The 20,993-nt window shown below is 40.4% G+C and overlaps 1 protein-coding gene across 2 annotated transcripts in view; it reads right to left on the reverse strand.

Moving 5' to 3' along the window:
* Positions 1–2,214: 2,214 nt before the first annotated feature.
* The window catches only part of FBXL17 (F-box and leucine rich repeat protein 17), a 595,501-nt gene continuing 576,722 nt past the window's right edge, over positions 2,215–20,993 (reverse strand). For both annotated transcript variants that reach the window (XM_049857839.1, XM_049857830.1), the window contains one exon: positions 2,215–5,087. In XM_049857839.1, the coding sequence (XP_049713796.1) occupies positions 4,947–5,087 (141 nt within the window). In that variant the 3' untranslated portion in view covers positions 2,215–4,946. The remainder of the gene's footprint in view (positions 5,088–20,993) is intronic.

A 20,993-nucleotide genomic window follows, 5' to 3' on the forward strand; every position in this document is an offset into this window, starting at 1 on the left:
CTCCCTCTAGGGATGATTTTTGTTTGCTTCTGTCAGGTATTGAGCACTACTGACATGAATCCTTTTAAAAATACAATTACCAGCAATAGAAACTATGCAAATAGTGTAGGTTCAGGTGCTAAACCCATGTGATTGTTAGCTAGTAGCTATTCATTTTCACAGGAGCCTTAATAAAAAATTCATGAATAATCAAGGCTGAAGATTTCCCTTGCTGTCTGCTTCTTCAGCTTTTTTTTGCTTGTTTGTCTTTAGTTCACCATCTTAAAAAGTGTGTAAGCTTTCAGGGGTCCCAGCTTTATGTGAGGTGTGAACTCTGATTAACTCCCCGTTATTTACTAGATCAAAGTTTTCTATGCATTCTTCCTTTATTATGGAAATTCTAGGTGATGGGGATCAAACGTAGCCTACAATATTCTGGCAATGTCAAGACTATCTCTCTTGATATAAAAATTTAGCATGCAACAAAGTCACTTGGAGGATTTGGTAAAACCCAGATAGCCGGGCCTTAGCCCTCAGGTTTCCGATTCAGTAGATCTGGGGTGGGGTCCAAGAATTTGTATTACTGACAAGTTCCCAGGTGATGCTGATGCTATTGGTCTGAGGACCACACTTTGAGAGCCACTCCTCTAGACCAGAGGTTGGCAAACTTCTGTAAAGGACCAGAAAGTCTTTGTTGGCCATGTGATCTTTATCTCAACTACTGAACTCTTGTATTGTAGCAAAGAAGCAGCCATAAACCCATTGCCATTGAGTGGATTCTGACTCATAGTGACCCTATGAAACAGTAAAACTGCTCTATAGGGTTTCCAAGGAGTGGCTGATGGATTTGAACTGCCGACCTTTTGGTTAGCGGGAGATCTCTTAACCATTGTATCACCAGTGCTCCAAAGCCGTCATAGACAATACCTAAACAAACGGTTGTGTTAAAACTTTTTTTTATAGAAATATTCAGCTGGTCATATTTGGCCCAGGGGCCATAGTTCCTACTTTGTTCCTGGCTGCAGCATATTTCCTTTGCTTCCTTGTAGGCACCTTCAGTCAATTAAACTTTTTTTTTTTTTTAATGTTTTAATGAAGTTTTAGATGTCACATAGCAGAAAATCTTTCAAGATCTCCAACCCACCATAATATGGCCAGAAGTGAAAGTCACGCATTTAAACTTTACATTTGTACTTGTTGAAAGAATTTAGAGCAAAACTTTTCTAGCAGATCTGATCTTTCCTACAAGTCCAAACTCTTTAGCAGGGCATGAGAAGTTCTCTACAATTAGCCCTTGTTTCCCCGCCCCCCGAACGTCTCCCCCCGACTCCCCTGTTCCTACACATGTTGTTGTTTCTGTTCTATGCAGTCGAATTGATTCCAACTCCTAGTGACACCGTAGGTCACTAGGACAGTAGAACAGAGTAGAACTGCTTCATAGGATTTCCAAGGCTGTAATGTTTACAGGAACATCCTTTTCCCCGCAGAGTGGCTGGTGGGTTTGGACCACCGAGCTTTCAGTTAGCAGCCGACACTTGATCACTGTGCCACCAGGGCTAGCCTCTTATCAGACTTCGTTACGTCAAGGGCCCTGTCTCATTCCCTCATGCCTTTGCACATACTTTTTTCCCCCATTTTCCAGGTTGTCCTCCCTTCCTCTTGGTAAATTGCTACTACTCCTTTAACCCCAGGTAAAAGCTCCTCTGTGAAGCTCTCCCTTCCCAAAGCTGCTCTCCTATGTGTGCCCTGTAGTCATGCCCGTTATCATATCTACCACACTCCACTGTCATTGCTAGTCTTCAGGGATATCTCCTTGATAGGCTCTGAGCAGCTTGAAAGTGGGAATACATTTCATTTATCTTTAAATCCCCAGTGCCTGTCACATAGTTGTTACTGAATAAATGTTTTATTTATTTATTTTTGAATAATTCAATAAATGGCTAAGTGAATGAGTGATTGTTTAGGGAACGGGATTTTAAACAATACACTTTAAAACCCTCTGCATACTTGCCACAAAAACCCTTGAGGTTTTAATTTTACCTCAAAAATCACTAGCCAAATGAGAGCCTCCTGAATCCACTCTTGTTTACTATTTTGGGTTCATCAAACCTACATAAAGTATGCAGTGAAACACACACGGACGCCGACCACTGCATGCATCACACTCAGCCACCATCAGGGAGGCTGTTTATTGTCTCTAAAATAAAACGAAAGACACAGTGTTTTGTATCTCTTTTATTGCAACCCATTGCAAGGTCAAAAGATTCACGGAAATATAGAAACTACAAACCGGGTGAATTTTTTTTATCCACTCAAAAAGACATTAAAGACAAAGGACCAGAATTTTCCACTACAGCAATATATTTCATAGTCTTTATTCTGAAAATACTGTTGACATTTTGGAGAGGATGAAAAGCCCTGCATTATGTGTGTTCACATGTATTTATGACATCCTAAGCAAAAAAAAGAAACTCTATATTGCCCAGAAAAGTTATTTTAAGCCTCATTTCGAAGCATCTAATGAGAACACATTCCACACCCATCACAGGATCACTCAGGGCGATGCTTTTCTGGTTGTTTTGTTGAGATTAATGCTTTGAGGCTGGATATGTATTTCTACAGATTTCTACAAATGTACCAAAGCAGTTTTCTAGGTTAGGATGCATCAGGCTTTCTGGATTAGTCAACATTTTTAAAGAATAAGTGCAAGTCCCCCCACCCAACCCCCCAAGCTAAAGCATGTTATAGTGCTATACTTTAGATTCAGACAACGCAACATTTAAAAAAATCAATTATGCACTTCCGAAACCATTTGACAACCAAACTGTAACACTCCAAAGATTATTACAACTTTGAACTGAAATGGCACCATCTGTATCAGAGATGGTGCTCCCATCTTTTGTCTTTCTTTCTTTTTTTTTTAACTATTTAAAATATAGTGTGACATATATAAAAATTAAACTTTTGCTTATTCACTCAAGCTACTAGTACTATACATACTGTCTTATAAATTAGTTTTGGATTAAAAACCAGTTAAAATATTGGGAAATAAGATATTTTTCAGTGGTGGGGAGGTGAATATGAAAACAATACAGTTCAATGTCCAAGAAGAAACACAGGTTATTAATGGAGAAGAGCTTTTTTCTTACACAAATTTTATTCCCTTCAAATTAAATTAATAACACAGTTATGGCAAAAATACCCTTGATACTTACTGACTAGATTTTCCTAACTGATTTGAATTAAAAACAAAAAATGCCACATCAGAAACATGTTGACATAATCAAAAGAAACAGTTGTTTACAAAAAAGAAGTCATTATAAATAAGTGAATAACATTCAAATGTAAATCTATCTTTTGTTTCTCATAGCTAGTATCATTTTAGCAATATTGGGACTTACAGAAAATGAAGTTCCAACCTCAGTTTAACTGTTAAAGACCAAATAACAAATAGCAAGTTCACAAGTCAGCGTTTTGTTTCCAGCTCTACTGTGAAAGATAATCACTCTTTATCTTAAAAATGCTCCCTGCTGTCTTATTATAAATGCAGACACAGGAAAGGTTATTGGAGCCTGAGTCCCTACTATGAATTAATTGTAAAGATGAGTGAAATCAAAACATATATTCATTTACTGACAGGTACTGTCTCCACCAAAAGCCGGCAATCTTTAATTAAATGAAAGAAATGCTTATTTCTGACAAGTGTAAAAAGCATTTTAATGAACAGGTGTTCCATTTTTTCTTGTTAACTCATACGTTAGCCAGCAATAGATCTCTGTTGTCGCCTAAGAACTATTCAAGAAGTGGTAACATGCATATACCCGAATAACCTGTTCTAAAACCCAAGGCAAAGCAAGACAAACAAAATCAATAGAAGGATTGTCTACTTATATCTCACTCGTTAATCTATTCATGTGACTACCTCCAAATCTAAAAAATATACTTTCATAATTACGAAAATTAACAAAATAATTAAATGATCTGCAGATTTTTTTTTCTTTTACTAACTGCACACCATTAATTACATTGGTGGCTTCAGTGTGGGATAATGCTAAGATTAGCTCCAAATATCATTAAAATATATCCTGACCAGTTTTTTTTATCTGTGAAATAAAAGCTAATACAATGTTAACGTAAAACTCAACTAAAATGTTTATTACTCAACAGAATTCATTTGCAGAATACGCATAATTAACTTTTGTGAGCTGGCCAGGGGAGTTTAGATTGTTGACTTCGTACAAAAAATTTACAAAAGGCTTTATTCTTTCTAGTCACTAAGTTACCCACCAGAGAGCAAGTCGGGCACCTGTGGAAACACTGAGTCAGGCACAGACACAGTGGATAAAATGCTCCCTTAGTGGCCTGGAGGAGGGCCTGTCTGTCAAGAAACGATCTAGAAAGAAACCATCCTGGTCTGTGTATGCATGCAGGTGCATGCATGCACGAACGTGAGAGACTGCGAGTGTCTGCATGTGCGTGTGCTTGGAATTTCTAAGAAGTTCTGGTTTCCAGGCTTCTAATTAGTGCAACATCCGTGCCTGGTCATAACCAGTAGAAATCCACAATCCTATCACTTCAGAAAAGAAGGCTGACTTCTTTTTTGGGTATCTCTAAGAAGCAGTAAGTGGAAGCTCGAAATAATACATCAATTTTTTTGATTCTACATTAAAAAAACTTTTTTTTTAGAGAAATAAGCCTTCAAACTTTAAACTAAGAGGTCTGTGGCTTTTAAAGTCTTTAATTTTGGAAAAAAACCCCACAAAACCAAGCCAAACCTGCTCACCTGGGAACAAATAACAATTGTGTGTATGCTATGCAGTAGGCCAAGGAGACACAAATATACACACTCGAGTACACACGCAGACAGGTGACAGTTAAAACCTTTCCAAGAGATCACCCACCCCTAATCTACAATTCCTCTCTGCCCTGCTGACTGATCAGAGTCAACCCATGCGTAGGCAGGAGTGTTAGGAGGAGGCAGCAGACATGTTGGGGGTCCAGCCCATCTGGTAGGCCCTCTCCAAGGTCCTCTTGCAGTCCTGCAGGACAGTGCTGAAGGTGATGTGGGGGTACTGCTGCACCAGCTGTTCCACTGTCACTTCATTGACCTGTAACCAAGGAAGAGCCACTGTCATTCATGGATACCACCAAGACCACTCAGCTGCTCACGGTGGCATGCTGCAGACTGCTTACAATGACACCAGGGACCTGGACTCGTACCTTCTTAGCAGTGTGAGAAAATGTTTTGTAAGAAGTGTTGCTTTTTGTCTTAACTCCCTGATTTCTGAGTACTATATTCATCCTCATGAGGTGATTGCTCCTCTTATTTGGAAGACAGCTACCTGGCCAACCATCTAGAAGAGATCTCTTTTGGACCCATTCCATGGAAAAGTGATCCAACAGAATGTGGAAATTATCAAACAAAACACTGGTGGTATAGTGGTTAAGTGCTACGGCTGTTAACCAAGAGGTTGGCAGTTCGAATCGGCCAGGCGCTCCTTGGAAACTCTACGGGGCAGTTCTACTCTGTCCTATAGGGTCATATCAGTCGGAATCGACTTGATGGCAGTGGATATTTTTTGGGGGTTATCATTAATATCACACACAAGTAAAATTTTGCTGAAGGTCATTCAAAAGCAGTTGTAGCAGTCCATTGACAGGGAACTGCCAGGAATTCAAGCTGAATTCAGAAGAGGACGTGGAATGAGGGATATCCATGCTAATGTCAGATGGATCTTGGCTGAAAGCAAAGAATACCAGAAAGATGTTTACCTGTGTTTTATTGACTATGCTAAGGCATTCAACACTGTAGATCATAACAGATTATGAATAACATTGCGAAGAATGGGAGTTCTAGAACACTTAATTGTGCTCATGAGGAACCTGTACTTAAACCAAGAGGTAGTCATTCAAATAGAACAAGGGGATACTGCGTGGTTTAAAGTCAAGAAAGGTGGGTATCAGGGTTGTATCGTTTCACCATACTTATTCAATCTGTATGTTGAGCAAATAATCCAAGAAGCCGGACTATATGAAGAAGAACGTGGCATCAGGATTGGAGGAAGACTCATTAAGAATCAGCAATATGCAGATGACACAACCTTGCTTGCTGAAAGTGAAGAGGACTTGAGGCACTTACTGATAAAGATCAAAGACTACAGCCTTCAGTATGGATTACACTTAAACATAAAGAAAACAAAAATCCCTACAACTGAAGCAATCAGCAACATCATGATAACTGGAGAAAATTCTGAACTTTAAAAGATTTCATTTTATTTGGATCCACAATCAATGCCCATGGAAGCAGCAGTGAAGAAATCATATGATGCACTAGGGTCTTAAAAGCTTGTGAGTGGCCATCTAAGATATTCCACTGGTTCCACTATGTCTGGAGCAAGGGACCAAAGACACAAGGGAAAGATCAGTCCAAAGGACTAACGCACCACAACTACCACAGCCTCTACCAGACTGAGTCCAGCACAAGTAGATGATGCCTGGCTACCACCACTGACAGCTCAGACAGGGATCACAATAGAAGGTCTTGGACAGAGCTGGAGATAAATGTAGAACAAAATTCTAACTCACAAAAAAGATGAGATATACTGGTCTGACAGAGACTGTTCAAACCCCGAGGGTATGGCCCCTAGACACCCTTTTAACTCAGTACTGAAGTCACTTCTGAGGTTTACCCTTCAGCAAAGATTAGACAGGCCTATAAAACAAAATGAGACTAAATGGGCACACCAACCTATGGGCAAGGACAAGAAGGCAGGAAGGGACAGGAAAGCTGGTAATGGGGAACCCAAAGTGGAGAAGAAGAGAGTGTTGACATGTCGTGGGGTTGGCAATCAATATCACAAAACAATATGTGTATTAATTGTTTAATGAAAAGCTAATTTGCTCTGTAAATCTTCATCTAAAGGAAAACAAAGAAATCAAAGGACGCATTGCATTGGGCAAATCTGCTGCAAAAGACCTCTTTAAAGTGTTAAAAAGCAAAGATATCACTTTAAGGACTAAGGTGTGCCTGACTAAGGTCACGGTGTTTCCAACTGCCTCATATGCATGTGAAAGCTGGACAATGAATAAGGAGGAATGAGGAAGAATTGATGCTTCTGAATTATGGAGTTGGCAAAAAATACTGAATACACCATGGACTGCCAGAAGAACAAATCTGTCTTGGAAGAAGTACGGCCAGAATGTTCCTCAGAAGCAAGGATGGTAAGACTTCATCTCAGATACTTTGGACATGTTATCAGGAGGGATGAGTCCCTGGAGAAGGGCTTCATGCTTGGTAAAGTAGAGGGTCAGTGAAAAACAGAAAGTCCCTCAATGAGATGGATCGACACAATGGCTGTAACAATGGGCTCAAGCATAGCAATGATTATGAGGATGGTGCAGGACGGGGCAGTGTTTTGTTCTGTTGTACACAGAGTTGCCATGATTAGGAACTGACTCAACGGCACCTAACAACAACAACATATTCACCCACAGTGATTTCTTTTAAAATATGTGATATCAAGAAATCGAATGTTTTCTATTAGCTGAATAATTGCAACTTGTCAAGATCTTAACAATGTCCACTGAAAAGTTTAGTGTGTGGGAGGTATAGAAGCAATAAGATAGCATTCTAATGTGCATTTGACTTTGTCATCAACTGACAGCATTTTTAGGACAAAAATTGTAGAATGGTAGAGAGGATACACAGAATTCCAAATAGAAATGTTGGGGAAAATGTTTATTTTTCTTCCCTTTAAATGTTAAGGTATTGCAAACTTCAAGCCCCTTTGTGAAAAGGGTTGAAATGTGAGGAATCAATAATTAAAACATACATGGCTGGCAGGTCAGCGATGGCCCCAGTAGACCTTAACCATCAAAGATACCACCGTGATTCTTGATTAGACAAGGCAATCAGACAGCCCTAATTAAAACTAACACCTTTACAATTGCTGTGCTGTGGAGGGATTAATTTATCAATTATTTTTAAGCTGATTGCAGTTCATATCACAGACATAGACAGCTTTCTTCATCCTTTAGATAAATAAATGATTAACCTAAGAACCATAACTTTTAGGTAGCTTTATTTAAAATCTTTATTGAACACTTGGGCATTTTCAAATACAGCAATATTTCATTTATACCTCGTAAGTTAGTCTGAAGGAAGGTACTTGTGATACACATTTTTGAGCTCCCTCTTGGTGTCCATTACTGAAAAAGATCAGGATCACCAGAAAAAACCTAGAACAACATGAAACCCTTGATGTTTTCTTTGAAAGCCAGCTTAGAGGTATGACAGCCACAAAGTTCAGTTGTCTGCACTTTTCTGAATGACTTGGTGTCTTCTGGGTGATCTGGAAAACTATGCTGTGTATTCATCTTTCTTGTTTTATTGAGAGCTGATACTTCAACATTGTGTTGACAATACTTAATTTTTGTCAGAACATTTTTCTATCCAAGACTGGTTTGTGACTAAATAAACTTTTATTCTAAATTTAAGGAGGCCATGCAGCTGATTCTTTTCCTGATCTATACATGATGTATAAAATGTTGCTTTCAAAGGCTAGAAGAAAATAATCTTGAATACAAAAGAACTGTTAAACAAATCAGAGTTGAGAATATGAAGTAATGGTCTTAAGATGATTTTAAACTACACGATTTTTAATTTTTCAAATTTAAATTTATGCTCTAAGTCTTGTTTGAGTTGAGGCAGCTTGTAACAATACACTTAGGAGACCGTGTGTGGCCTGGCCCTGCCTCTCTCTCTAGCACGTATTTGGTACTATGCAGCCAGCTGGCCAAATTTCAGCTTATCAGGTTGCCCAAGTTCCTTCTAGCCTCAGGTCTTTGCACATCCTGTTCTCTTTGCCTGGAATACTTCTCAATCCAGTTCCCCATAATGATACCCTACTCATTCCTGAGTTCTTACCTTTTAATGTTATTCCTGCCAGGAACTTTGATCACTGCCCCATCTCTGCCCCTCTCCCCAAATCAAGCAAGGCTTACAGGTTGTTCACTCTTCCAGTATGTTTCCTTCATAGTATTTATGATGGTATTTTTAAGTTAGATTATAATTGCTTTGTTTGATGGCCATTTCTCCTGCTCTAATTTTTTTTTTTTTAATTTTTATTAAGCTTCAAGTGAACATTTACCATTCCAATCAGTCTGTCACATGTAGGTTTACATAAATCTTACTCCCTTCTCCCACTTGCTCTCCCCCATTGAGTCAGCCCTTACAGTCTCCCGTTTCGTGCCAATTTTGCCATCTTCCCTCTCTATCTTCCCATCCCCCCTCCAGTCAAGAGTTGCCTACACACTTTCCCGTGTCCACCTGATTTAATTAGCTCACTCTTCATCAGCATCTCTCTCCCCCGCACTGACCAGTCCTTTTCATGCGTGATGATTTGTCTTTCCTGCTCTAATTTAAGATACACAAAATTTATAATCATTTTTGTATCCATAAGGCAGGCATAGATATTAATGAATGAATGAGGAACAGTAACTAACTACAAATAAAAAGAGAAACCCAGGGGCAAGGCAAAGTCAGACACTAACATACTAGTCACAAAGACCAATGATTTCCTAAGGAACTCCTGTCTGAACTCATGTTCAGCTCAAGAATCCCCTCCTTCAGGGAGCCTTCTCTAAGGAGGCCTATCTCCCACAAGGCTGTGTTAGGTATGTCTTCTCTGTGTACCCATGGAAAGCACCCTGCAAGGTCTGTCTTCTATTTAAGCCCTCTCACCCTACATTGCAATCATTTCTCCAGTTGCCTCTCTCTCCCACCTGAAGAAAAGCCTCTGGAAATCAGAGACTGTCTTTTGTCTTTAAAGCTATTGAGCTGTTCATAAAATAAAGAACAAGCAAGGTAACTGTGGTTATTACAGACTTTGGAGTCAAACAGAAACAGGTTTGAAACCTGGTATTATTTTACTTAAGATTTGGTTTCCTCAACTGTAAAAACAAGATAAAAGTGCTTATGTCATAGGATTGTTTATAAGTATTAATTGTAATAATATGCCTTGCACTGTGATTGACATTAAAAAAAAAAAAAAAAACAGGTTGCCAAATGGTAGCTCTTATTATTCTAGAAAGCATTCAGTAAGTGGCTATTGAATGCATGAGTTAATGATGTGTTCCAAGAGACTAGTTCTCTATAGTGTTACCCAATGTTGTTCCACTTTTAAGATATTTCAGATATAAACCTTGGTAACATTAGTTTTAATGTTCAAAAATAAAATGATCATAGGGCCAGTAATAACCTTTAAAAAAAAAAACTTCATGTACAAGAAAAATCTATTCTATCTTAAAGCTCGCTGGAGAAGAAGATTCCAGAACTTCCCTCAATAACCCAGTCCAGGTTTTAAATATTCACTGTCAGGAAATTTTCCCTTTTCTTTACCGGTGACCCCCAGGCTTCATTTAGGTTACCCTCTTCCGTTCTGCCATAAACAAACTGTAAATAGGCAGGTCTCACTAAGGGGGAGCTGAAGTCATTTGGCTCGAGAAAACCCTCGGAAAATCTGTATTGCATTACAAAGAAAGCAAACGTAGTCCAAGCCACTTAACATTCAAGGAACAAGCACCTGAAAATATATGAGGAAAGAATGGATAGAAGAAAATATTTAAATCCCCCATAAAGACAGGGACTGTCTTCTACAGTTCATCTTTTCCAATCTACACACAGGCCCATACAAAGTATTGTACCTAGTGCTGACAGGCAATTTATTTTGGAGGGTTAGTTTTTAAAAAGAGAAAATATCTGTATATGGTAACTGTTTTCCGAGAAGAGGTATGCAATTCACTTTAAGCAAACTTATTACATGAAGAGAGGGATTTATGAAGTATATAAATTAGAGGGTAATTTTCACCTTAGTAAGACTTCCATGGTAGGGCTAATTTATTTTGCCAGCTCCCCTAATATATTTTATATATCCTGTTGATTTATCAAAATTCAATTTATCTGTAGTAAGGTACACCAGAGTTGAGAATATAAATGATTGTGTGTTACGTCTCTGGCTTTCATAGGCTATCGGCAAGGATAGACACTAATTTGGTTTTGTGTGGCTATATGAGAAGTGGCACCAGTAATCCTCTGTGGATATAATGTATCTTCTAAACAATCCTTTTGCTAACTGCGCTCTGCAAATTCCAGAAACAAAGCAATGGGGAAAACATAAATATTCCACTTTGTTGGGTAGAAGTTATTCACGGGAAATACATGAGCTTCCACTAGAGAAGGTTCTGTCTTTTACTTTTAGTGTCGCTTGGTGACATACTGCAACAAATTTTATCCGAAAGTCATGTTCATTTTAGCCGTCAGAAGTACAAATTACACTCACCTCTTTGTATAGGCTACTTAAGTACTTTGGTGCCTTAGAGAAGGAGTTTAGTGTAAGACACCAGGAGAGTCCAGATCATTTTAAATTGTAACGCCTACATACACATTTCTGCAGACATTTTGTCATGCTCGACCCCACTCGCTAGAATGAAAAGAACCATTCTCTGCTCCAACTCGCAAAATGTATGCAATGTAAAAAAGGAATATAAAAATTAAAGTTTTTTTTTTTTTATTTCCCCATGATGCCTGGTTTTCTGTATTCAATCTCTTTTCCTCTCACTGAAAACTATCAATGGCAACTCCTATATGACACAAGAGATTTGAAAAATGCAGTGTATCTTCCTCAAGAAATATGCAGCCATGTCATTTGAAGAAATTACTGTGATTAAAGGGAAAAAAGCATGTACCACAGGTTTTTTTTTAATGTAAGAAAGATTGGATTTTATAGTTTTCTCCAAAGACTACATAACCATAATTTACATTTTCAAAATTATTATAGCTCTTTTTAAGGTAGTAGCAATTTGTCTGGCATTTTAATCTATTTTGAGTTAACATCTATTAGCACTTTTTGAAAATGTGAGGCAAATTGGTATGCTAATTAAGGTAAATCACACCATAGTTTCATTCTATTGCTCCTGCTACTACGGAAGGGTGAAAAGAGAACCTTCAGAGTGTCAGAGTCTGGGTTAGCCAATCATCTGGACTATCACATTGTTTCATCACCTCCCCAGAAAGTTCCAGAATTCAGTGTAAGCCTAGGCCTGAACTATCTTCTCAATGATATCTACTGTTCAGAAAATATAATTTCTGATAAAATTTGCTGAAGCACTCGTTTGTATGAAGTGATTTTTACTTCTTCTTTGATTCATAAAATTGGACATGTTTCTTGTGGGGGGGGAGATATTTGATACCTGAGTATATTAAAACACTTAAGAATATAATAAATCACTTAAAATCTTTTTTTCTTAATGCAGAAAGTTTTCCTACAAAACATTAACACCATTTAAAATACAAACAGCAATGAAATGTATTACATCATTCCAAGACTATAAGTTACTTGACAGCAAGGAGTGTTCTAGTCTTCTCTTTGTTCTCAGTCCTACACACACTCTCTGGCATATTCCTGCCATTAGCATATGAGCCCACGACACAGAGGTTTTTTTGTTCACTGCCAAGTCCATAGCACCTAGGACATGCCTAGCACATAGTAAGTGCTCAATAAATATTTGTTGAATGCCTTAATATAGGAGTTGTTCAATGAATATGTACTGAATACATGAGAAAACACCTAAAATCTCCTATATCAGATATTGTGGTGATGAGCCCATCTTTTTTTGGCTGCAGTGTTCACAGTCTCTAAAATTTTGGCATTTTTGGCAGCCCCAAACTCCTTTAACCCTTTGAGTTACTCTTTGTGCTACCATCCTTTCCATTTGACATCACCCAGTGACCCTTCCCAGATACACTGTCCCTGGTATTTACATCAATTTTGCACAGGAAGGCCAAAGAATGATGGTGGTTCAGCAGTTTTTGCTGGGCCATGTGGCTGTCAGGCAGTGCTAAGGATATGATGAGGTTACATTTCAGATTAATTGATGGCAGCCTTCTTTATTGGAGATCAATGACACACTACACCAAGTGTGTAACACTGACAGACATGCTAATGGTCTCTGAACGTGAGTCGGTTTCCAAAGCTTTCCACACAATTCAGAGGATTTGACATGTTAGCCTGTAGCATCAGCACCCTGCTTGAGGTAGCAGGCCCAGGAGGGATCCCACGGGAGATCTGGAAAGGCTGTGACATCCCTTCTGATGTCAGTTATCTGGTGGCAGAGGGAACTGTGGACAGGTGTCCTGGCTTAAAGCTGTTTTCCCCCTCGGATTTCTTGGGCTTCATGAGTCAATATGCCTTCACCCCTATCTTGAGGTAAATAGAAATCAGAGGGGCTTTATTTTTTGGTCATTTTTGCTGTCACAGTGGTCCTTGGAATTTGTTGCCCTGGAGAGCACACGGCCAATACTGCAACGGATTATACCGTCCTAGATAAGGAACATGTCTCCAACCAAAACTGCCTCCTGCCCTTCACTGAGAAACATGGTACTTGTAAGTATTGGGCTCTCATGCGATAGAAGACAAACCCTTTCCTTCTCTTTAGCATGGTGTATTTTGGCAAAATACTTAAAAATAATGTGTTAATTTGTCACCCTAGTGATCAGTAAGGCAAAAAGTAGGTCCCTATTCCACTAAGGATCAGGGAGGATAATGAACATGTACTATTTTCCAGGCATCTAAACATTAATACCCTCATATTATAGATGAACCATGGCTTAGAGAGGATTAGTATGTCACACAGGGTCACACAGCTAGCAAACAGCAGCCAGGACTGAATCCAGGACCCCAACACTAACAGCTTTGCACTGCATCACCGCATCACGGCATCACAGTGTCCCAACAGAGAGGGAACGTGGCATGGTGAAGAAAGTGCTAGACTGGGGCCTAGCTGATCACCTGCCCAATAAAATGTGTACTGACACTTTCTTTCTAACATTTTTTTTTAAAAAAATGCAGTTTGCAAATAAATACATTTCAAATTCCTTTATGTTCTCTTCAGAATGGCTGTTCTGTGGGAATGTAAACTCTAACAGGTCTGACTTGGCCTGAGGTTGTTCTGTTGTGGAGCCCTGGTCGCGTGAGACTCCAGGAGCATGATGAAAACATGATGAAACTGCAGGACTAACAAGAGGCCCTTTGGCAGAGCCAACTGCTACCATGGCACAAACAGGCATTGCTTTTTCTTCTCTTTTCCTTCCATTGCTCTATTTTTTCATGACCTGGAGGTAGAATGGCAAGAAAAACAGATAGGGTTCTCTGCCCTCTCGGAGCTTACAACCTGGCAGGGAAGATGGACAATTATACCAGCAACACCAAAGTATGCTAAGTGCTCTCTAGGGGAAGTGCAGGTTGCTGTGGTAGGAAGCACGCAGTAGGCACCTGACCATCTTCAGAAAGGCTGGAGAGGGCTCTCAAAAGAAGTGATATTTAAATGGACTTCTGAAGCCCACTTGGGAGGTGTCAGCCTGTGTAACACATGCACATGATGTGCACATATTCAGGAAAGAAAGGAAATCAGTTCATGAGCTAGACAAGTAAACAACTAAACAGCCTTTTTCTTTTTAGCTATGCAATGCTCTTCCTTCCCCACTCAACAACCTCAAGGGTATGACTGAAGTAAGTTCATGTTTTCAAACAGCACTGCTCTGAGGAAGGGGATGGAGAGAGCAGATCTCTGCTTCTGCAGGTGGGGAAAGTAAGGTGCCCACAGTACATCTGTGATGGCATCGCAAACAGCATACCCAGCTCTTGCCTCCTAATTCCATGCTCTTACCCTCAAGCCGGTCTGTCATTCTTCACAGACTCCCTGGGCAATGTCGCTCACTGCTAACAACTCCAGAGGCTGACTCCTGGAGAGTGTTGTCTCTCGGGCAATATGCCTTCCGAGTCTGCTTCTGAGTTTTCTTGGCTTTCTGGGAAATTGTACTGGATATCCATGGAACCTGGCATCACCAGGTGCAGGCAAAAGTCATCCTGGACAATGCATATTCAAATGAGACGAACTGCTCTTTCAGTAAGTGCTCACAGGCTCCAAGATGGGCATATATCAAAAAGGATAAAATAAGGGTAATGTGAACTTTAGTAACACCCCCAAATTGCATGTAAATGAGGTGAGTCATCTAAGTGCAATTTTAAATAGGACACCAAAAAAAAAAAAAAAACCCCATAAGAACAGCCTATACATTGATTTTCCAGGACCCAGGAGAGCCGCCAACATGCACCAGCTCTCTGCAGACTGTGTAAGTATATGATTCTATCTCCAAACCTTTGCGTAAGATGTCCTACTGTCCCTGTTTGGGTGACATGCCACATTCTGCTGATGTTTCCCTACGGTTAGAACAGGAAGATCCGGGACATCAGCCATTTGGTGCCATTTTATGATCTCTCACCTCTTTCTCTTCAGAGGCAATGCTAAGCTTCCAAGTGGTCCCTTAGGAGGGCAAGGCAGTTGCTCAACAGGTATAAACAGGTTGCAAGTAGAAGCTATAATGAAAAGAAAGGATCTTTCCCTACCCGGTGAAGGCTGTGAAAATAATTCTAGGTGTGAGCTAGAGCACTCTGCTCCTTTTCTCTTCTCTGCGGACAACTTCACATTCCCTTCCTTACCTCCTCCCTTCCCAGTCAAATCAAGGTCTTTGTCCATGCCCACTGTGATGCACACAGAACAAATGCCAGATACATATTTATTGATGGGGGATGGGTTTCAACTGTATCTGCAACCAAGAATACATTTACAAGGGTCTAGAACACTGTGTCTCAACCCAACTGCTCATTAGAATTACCTGAAGCCCAGGTCACACCCCAGACCATTTAAATCAGAATTGTGGTGTGGTGGGGCCCAGGCATCAGTATTCAAGCTCCCTGGGAAATTCCAATACACAGGCCAGTTTGAGACCTACTGATCTAAAGCCTCCTATTGAGGAGCTTCTGGAGGGCAAAGGCAATTTCTTCACTTGGGAATCTGAAAGCAAGAATTCAGAACTAAGATTATTTAAAGGTGAACAAGCACCACCCACTTCCCATGCTGCCCTCCACATCAAACTCTGAGTCAGGAGTCCTGGAGAAAAGAAGCTGATGCTCCCGCAGATTAATCCATCTTTTTTTCAAATATTCATCATTGCCTGCAATAAAAGACATGTTCCTGCAATGTGGTAAAAACAGGCTGGTTTCCTTTACTTCAGCATTTGGCCTCAATTCTCTAGCTGGGCATATCCAAAGGAGGCTACCACCTCACCTTCCCAACAGCCAACAGGAAGGAAAGATTGCCCTAAACTCAGTTCTTACATGGATCTATGGCTTCCTCAAGGGGCTGCCCATGACGTGGAAGGAGAGGGCACACATGACTAGATATTTAATACAATTTTAAAAAGAAAAACTGTATACCTCATTGGAGGCTTAAATCCACCTGCTAAATATGAGAGTCAGTTGATTACAGAATACCCAAAATGCACAATGCACTCAGAACACACTAACAGCCTGAAGCCTTTAAGGGCATACTTTTTTATAGAAAGGTAAGAAATACTAGTCTTGGGTGGCAAAAAAACTCATCTAAAAATCCCAAAGCATAGAAAGAGACAGATACTGAGCGTGCAATGAACCTGACAGAGGGAAGCTCATAAATTCAGTCAACTTTGTCAAATGCAGTCATTCCATTTCAGAATCTGCAATGATTGGAAGTGCTATGCTCTGTCAATATCACAACAGGCATGGCTTCATGCTGTCTCTTTTTCACGAAATGTGGGTTGCCCGTTAACACCAGCATTGCTTCTATTCACTTGAATTAGCACAGTGAGAAACAGCCAAGAACCTGGAAGGATGAAGATCACAGAAATGTCTGCAGTGTTAAGTGAGACATAGGGCTCACCAACCTGAAGCCTCTAATTAGAGATAAGTGTGACAGAGTGTCCAACAACCAGACTGCTGTCAGAGAGAAAAATTAGTGACATTTTCATTCTCTGTTTCACCTTATCCACTGATAAGGATGTTTCAAGCCAGGTGTAAGCTCTAGGTACACAGCCTGATATAAGTCATTCTGAGATGACAAATTGCTGGTCATGGAACTGACCCATTGCTCAAATCCATGCACGTGCACACGTGGTACGGGTCTAAACCAAAACAGACGAATGTGGGACACCAAGATGGAGGCAGCCAGTTGGGGAATCAGCTGTGTACTCTAAATGGTTTAGCAAAAGATCTACTATTTGAAAAAACTTGGGCCCTAATAAGATAATTAATGTAGTCACTAAGTGAGCGGTAAGTGCAATGTATTTATGGAACACATCTGGGTGTTTCTAAATTAAACTTGCAAAGTTAAGCCAAAAAAACATAATGGAGGGGGAAAACTCTGAACTAAAAAATGTTTTCTTTTGTGCTTAATGACTTTCTTGATTTTAGTTTTTATGTTCTTACATAAAGCCTAAGGCAGTGGCAATCACCAAGTGGGCACCTGATGAAGAAATATCTTTTTAAGACTGCAGTTTCTGCCAGGTAGAATTTATGGATTTGACCTGTTTCCTAAAACAAATTTATTAGCAGCAAAATTTTATTTCTGCCTAAAAGTGATATGTAAATCTGTAGATTAAAAAAACATGAAAATAAATGATGTTGTTGGTTTTCAGAAGAGAGTGCTACATAAATCAGAGCGTTGCAGGGTTGGGCTCTGAAGGAGGCTGCGTCCAGCTACACTTCAGATGCCTGAACTCTGTAACTGTCCTCAAAGTCAGGGGTTTTGGCAGCTCTCAGGGTTCCCCAGCTACAGGAAGCTTATTATTAAATCCAAGGTGGTATCTTTTTTATTTGTTTATTTATTTACTTCTGTATAGATACCTTGGAAAATCCTATGGCATGCAGGTCTACCCTGAAACACATGCGGTCACCATGAGCTGGAATTGACTCAACAGTAACTGTTTTTTTTTTTTTTTTTTTTTTACAATCTATCAAATTATTAAGAGGCAGTAGGGCCTAATAGTTTTCAAAGTTGTTTTTAGCTGTATATTTTTTTTTTTCCCCAAACACAAGCTATGTACCCAGAAACCCAAGCTATGTAGAATTCAAATAAATAAAGCAATAAAAATGGGGCTGAAGTTGAAGTTAGATGCAAGGATCCAGGCATCCTGCCCTCTTGACCACTTTGTCATTCTGAGAGGCTCTGAAGTACTTCCCTGGAGCCTTAGAGATACACAGAACGCAATGAGAAACAGCTGGTTTGATACACAATCCCATCCATCCATCCATCCATCCATCCTCTGATACATACTTGTTTAGGAACTAGTATGTCCCAGTCACTGTGGTAGACCCTGGCAATATAATACAGAAGGAGAAACCCATGGATATTATGCCCTAATGAGGAAAGAGAGGGAAGGGGGAACGAGACAAGTAAGAATTAAACACAACAACGAACAAGAGCTAATATTTACTGCTTACTTCACTCCAGGGCCTTATATATATTAACTCAATCCTCTCAATAACATATGAGATAGGTTCTATTATTATTTTCATCTTACAGATGAGGAGACAGAGGCACAGAGAGACAGTAAAGGTATAAAAATGGTATGGGGGCATCTGACCTCCTTGTCTAACTTCGTAAGGGGGTATAATCAAGATCATCAGCCCAAGGCTGACTCCTGTAAGCCAGAGGTCAGACATAACCTCCTCTCTCCAACCTTTTTACCAACTGATACCAGCACCACCCCCCCCCCCCCCGCCACAATACTCTCTACTTCTCTGCTGGGTTTCATAATTCATTGCAATAGTCACAGAGAACTCCCAGACAATACTCACAATTATGGGGTTTACTAGGGAAGTAAGGGTTACAATTCAGGATCAGGAACGCTCAGGATACAGTACTTTGATCAAGACAGCTTCTTCTCAGCTGTGCTCGTAGGCAGGCCTCCTTCTGGCCCTCAGCTTTTTGGCCTCCCTTCTGCCCTGCTCAGGCAAGTGTTACAAAGCTCTTTAGTTCCACCAGTAAGTGCCTGGAGATACCCCACTCCACCAGTATACCTCGGCCCAAAGGCACTCAGCTCTCTCGCTCCATGGTTCAGCATACCCACTGTAAACGCCTTGCTGTGGGCTCAGAAGCCCACTGCACTGTCTCACGTCTGTCTCCTGGTTCTGCTGCTGCTGTTTCTCTGCTGCTGCTTCTTGCCTTGCACTGTCTCCGGAGTTATAGCTCTATCTTCTAGGTCTAGGAGGCTCCCCAGTGCAGGGAGTACCAGTCCAAAGGACATGCTCCATTCCTGTCTCTTCTTGGCAGCAGTGAGGTCTCCCCTGTCCACCTCTGGGATAGCTCATTTTAAGTCTAGCAGGATGACAAAACTGATTAATCTCCTTACTAGGGTTCCATATACCTTATACGCATGGCCTCACCCCCACAAGGGCACCACAGACCTTTTTTGTACTATTAGCAAGCTGTCCAATTTCCTTGGTAGGCCACAGGCACCTTATCTGCATAGTCCCACCCAATCATTTGGTGGGAGTTACAAGACCATAGGAAGAGAGGCCATATGAAAGTGATCCATCACACTGCAAAAGGAAAACTGCCATAGCAGAAAAGTAAGGGGGAAGGGTGGTTGTGACAGTGAAGGCAAGAGAAAAGTTCTTTCACAAAGGAGGGATTGGAGGGTTAACCATGTGGAATGCGGCTGTGAAGAGTCTGAGCAGGCTGTGGACACAGAAGTGGCCACTTGACTTGGCAACATGGAGGTTACTGGTGACATTGAAAGGAGCAGAATCAGTGGCCTTGGGGAGATGGAAGCAGAACTGGAGTGGGTGGTGAGAAAGTAAGGAAAACAGGGCATAAACAGAAATTAAACAGCAGAGTTGAGAAAAAAAAAAAAAAAAAGGATCATACAGGTGTAGGGTAATCACCCTGGAAACTGGGAATGGCTGACCTCCAGAGATAATGGACTCTCCCTCACCCTGCCCTTCTCCCCCCAACACACCAACAGTTGGCGAGGATGACATTCACATCTCACAGGCCCTTGTCTGGCAGAGGCATATGACCACAGAAGGTCTGTTTGAGAATGTCCCAGAGGTGCCCTCAGAGCCCAGCACTTCTCCTCAGTGAATGCTTTCTCAAACCAAGAACTCCATGAACTGAATTCCTCCTCCAGAAAAAAAAAAAAAGCTCATAGCTGAAGGCTGATGTGGGATAAAGTGAAGTTCTTTATTCAGAAAAAACATAATTCTGGATGCCAGTTTTTTTTCTTTTATTAATTTGCAGTTGCCCATTGGCCTGTCTATCTCCCCAGTAGGCTGCAGGCTCCACATGGGTAGGGAGTCTGTCTTACTACGTTTTTTCTGAGCCATCACACATGACAGTGACTGGAGCATAACAAACCACTCAACAAATATGTCTTGAATAAATGGATAAAATACTTGATAAAAATTTGAGAAAAAAGGGTTAGGTTATCTCGGAAAGACTATTTGCCACACAGGAAGAAAATGCTCACTAGGCGCAGCATGGCAGGAGTGGACACGGGCTGAGCTTCCTTCGATCTACTGGGCCACTGCAGGCTGCTCTAGTTCCTACTTTGAGAAGTCAGGTACTTAGGAATTCTGGGATCTAATCTGAGTTCTGTTAAGGAAATGCTGTTACCTTTCCTATTTCTAAATTAGAAAAACAATATGATCCTGCAACCCAATTTTTTTGTATAATTACTTAAGCCAAATCAAAGCTCCAAGGAGATTATTTACAGCAAAGCAATGAGGCTCCAGGGTGCCTCCAGGCAAACTCCAACAGAACATTCTATTCATCCTACAGCATTCAGGGGAATAGGAGGCCCTCTCTGTCCTCCTTTAAAAAAAAAAAAAAAACAATTTCAGTATACATCAATCCCATAACGGAGGTGAGGAAAACATAAACAGCTAGTTGCAGCATATTTCCTCCAAAGTTCTGTAAAAGATGTTGATTTTCCTGAAGAAACAAACTAAACAAGTCCCATCCTGGACACTGCCTTGGCAAGTCATTACTGTCTCTGTTCAAAAGAAGGACCAAAATCTGCCAGTCTCTAAGGTTTTTTCTGCTTCTGTAAGTTTGACTGTAATTTAATAGGTCAAAAG

This window comes from Elephas maximus, chromosome 2, assembly GCF_024166365.1.
Source record: "Elephas maximus indicus isolate mEleMax1 chromosome 2, mEleMax1 primary haplotype, whole genome shotgun sequence".
In the NCBI taxonomy this organism is placed as follows: Eukaryota; Metazoa; Chordata; class Mammalia; order Proboscidea; family Elephantidae; genus Elephas; species Elephas maximus.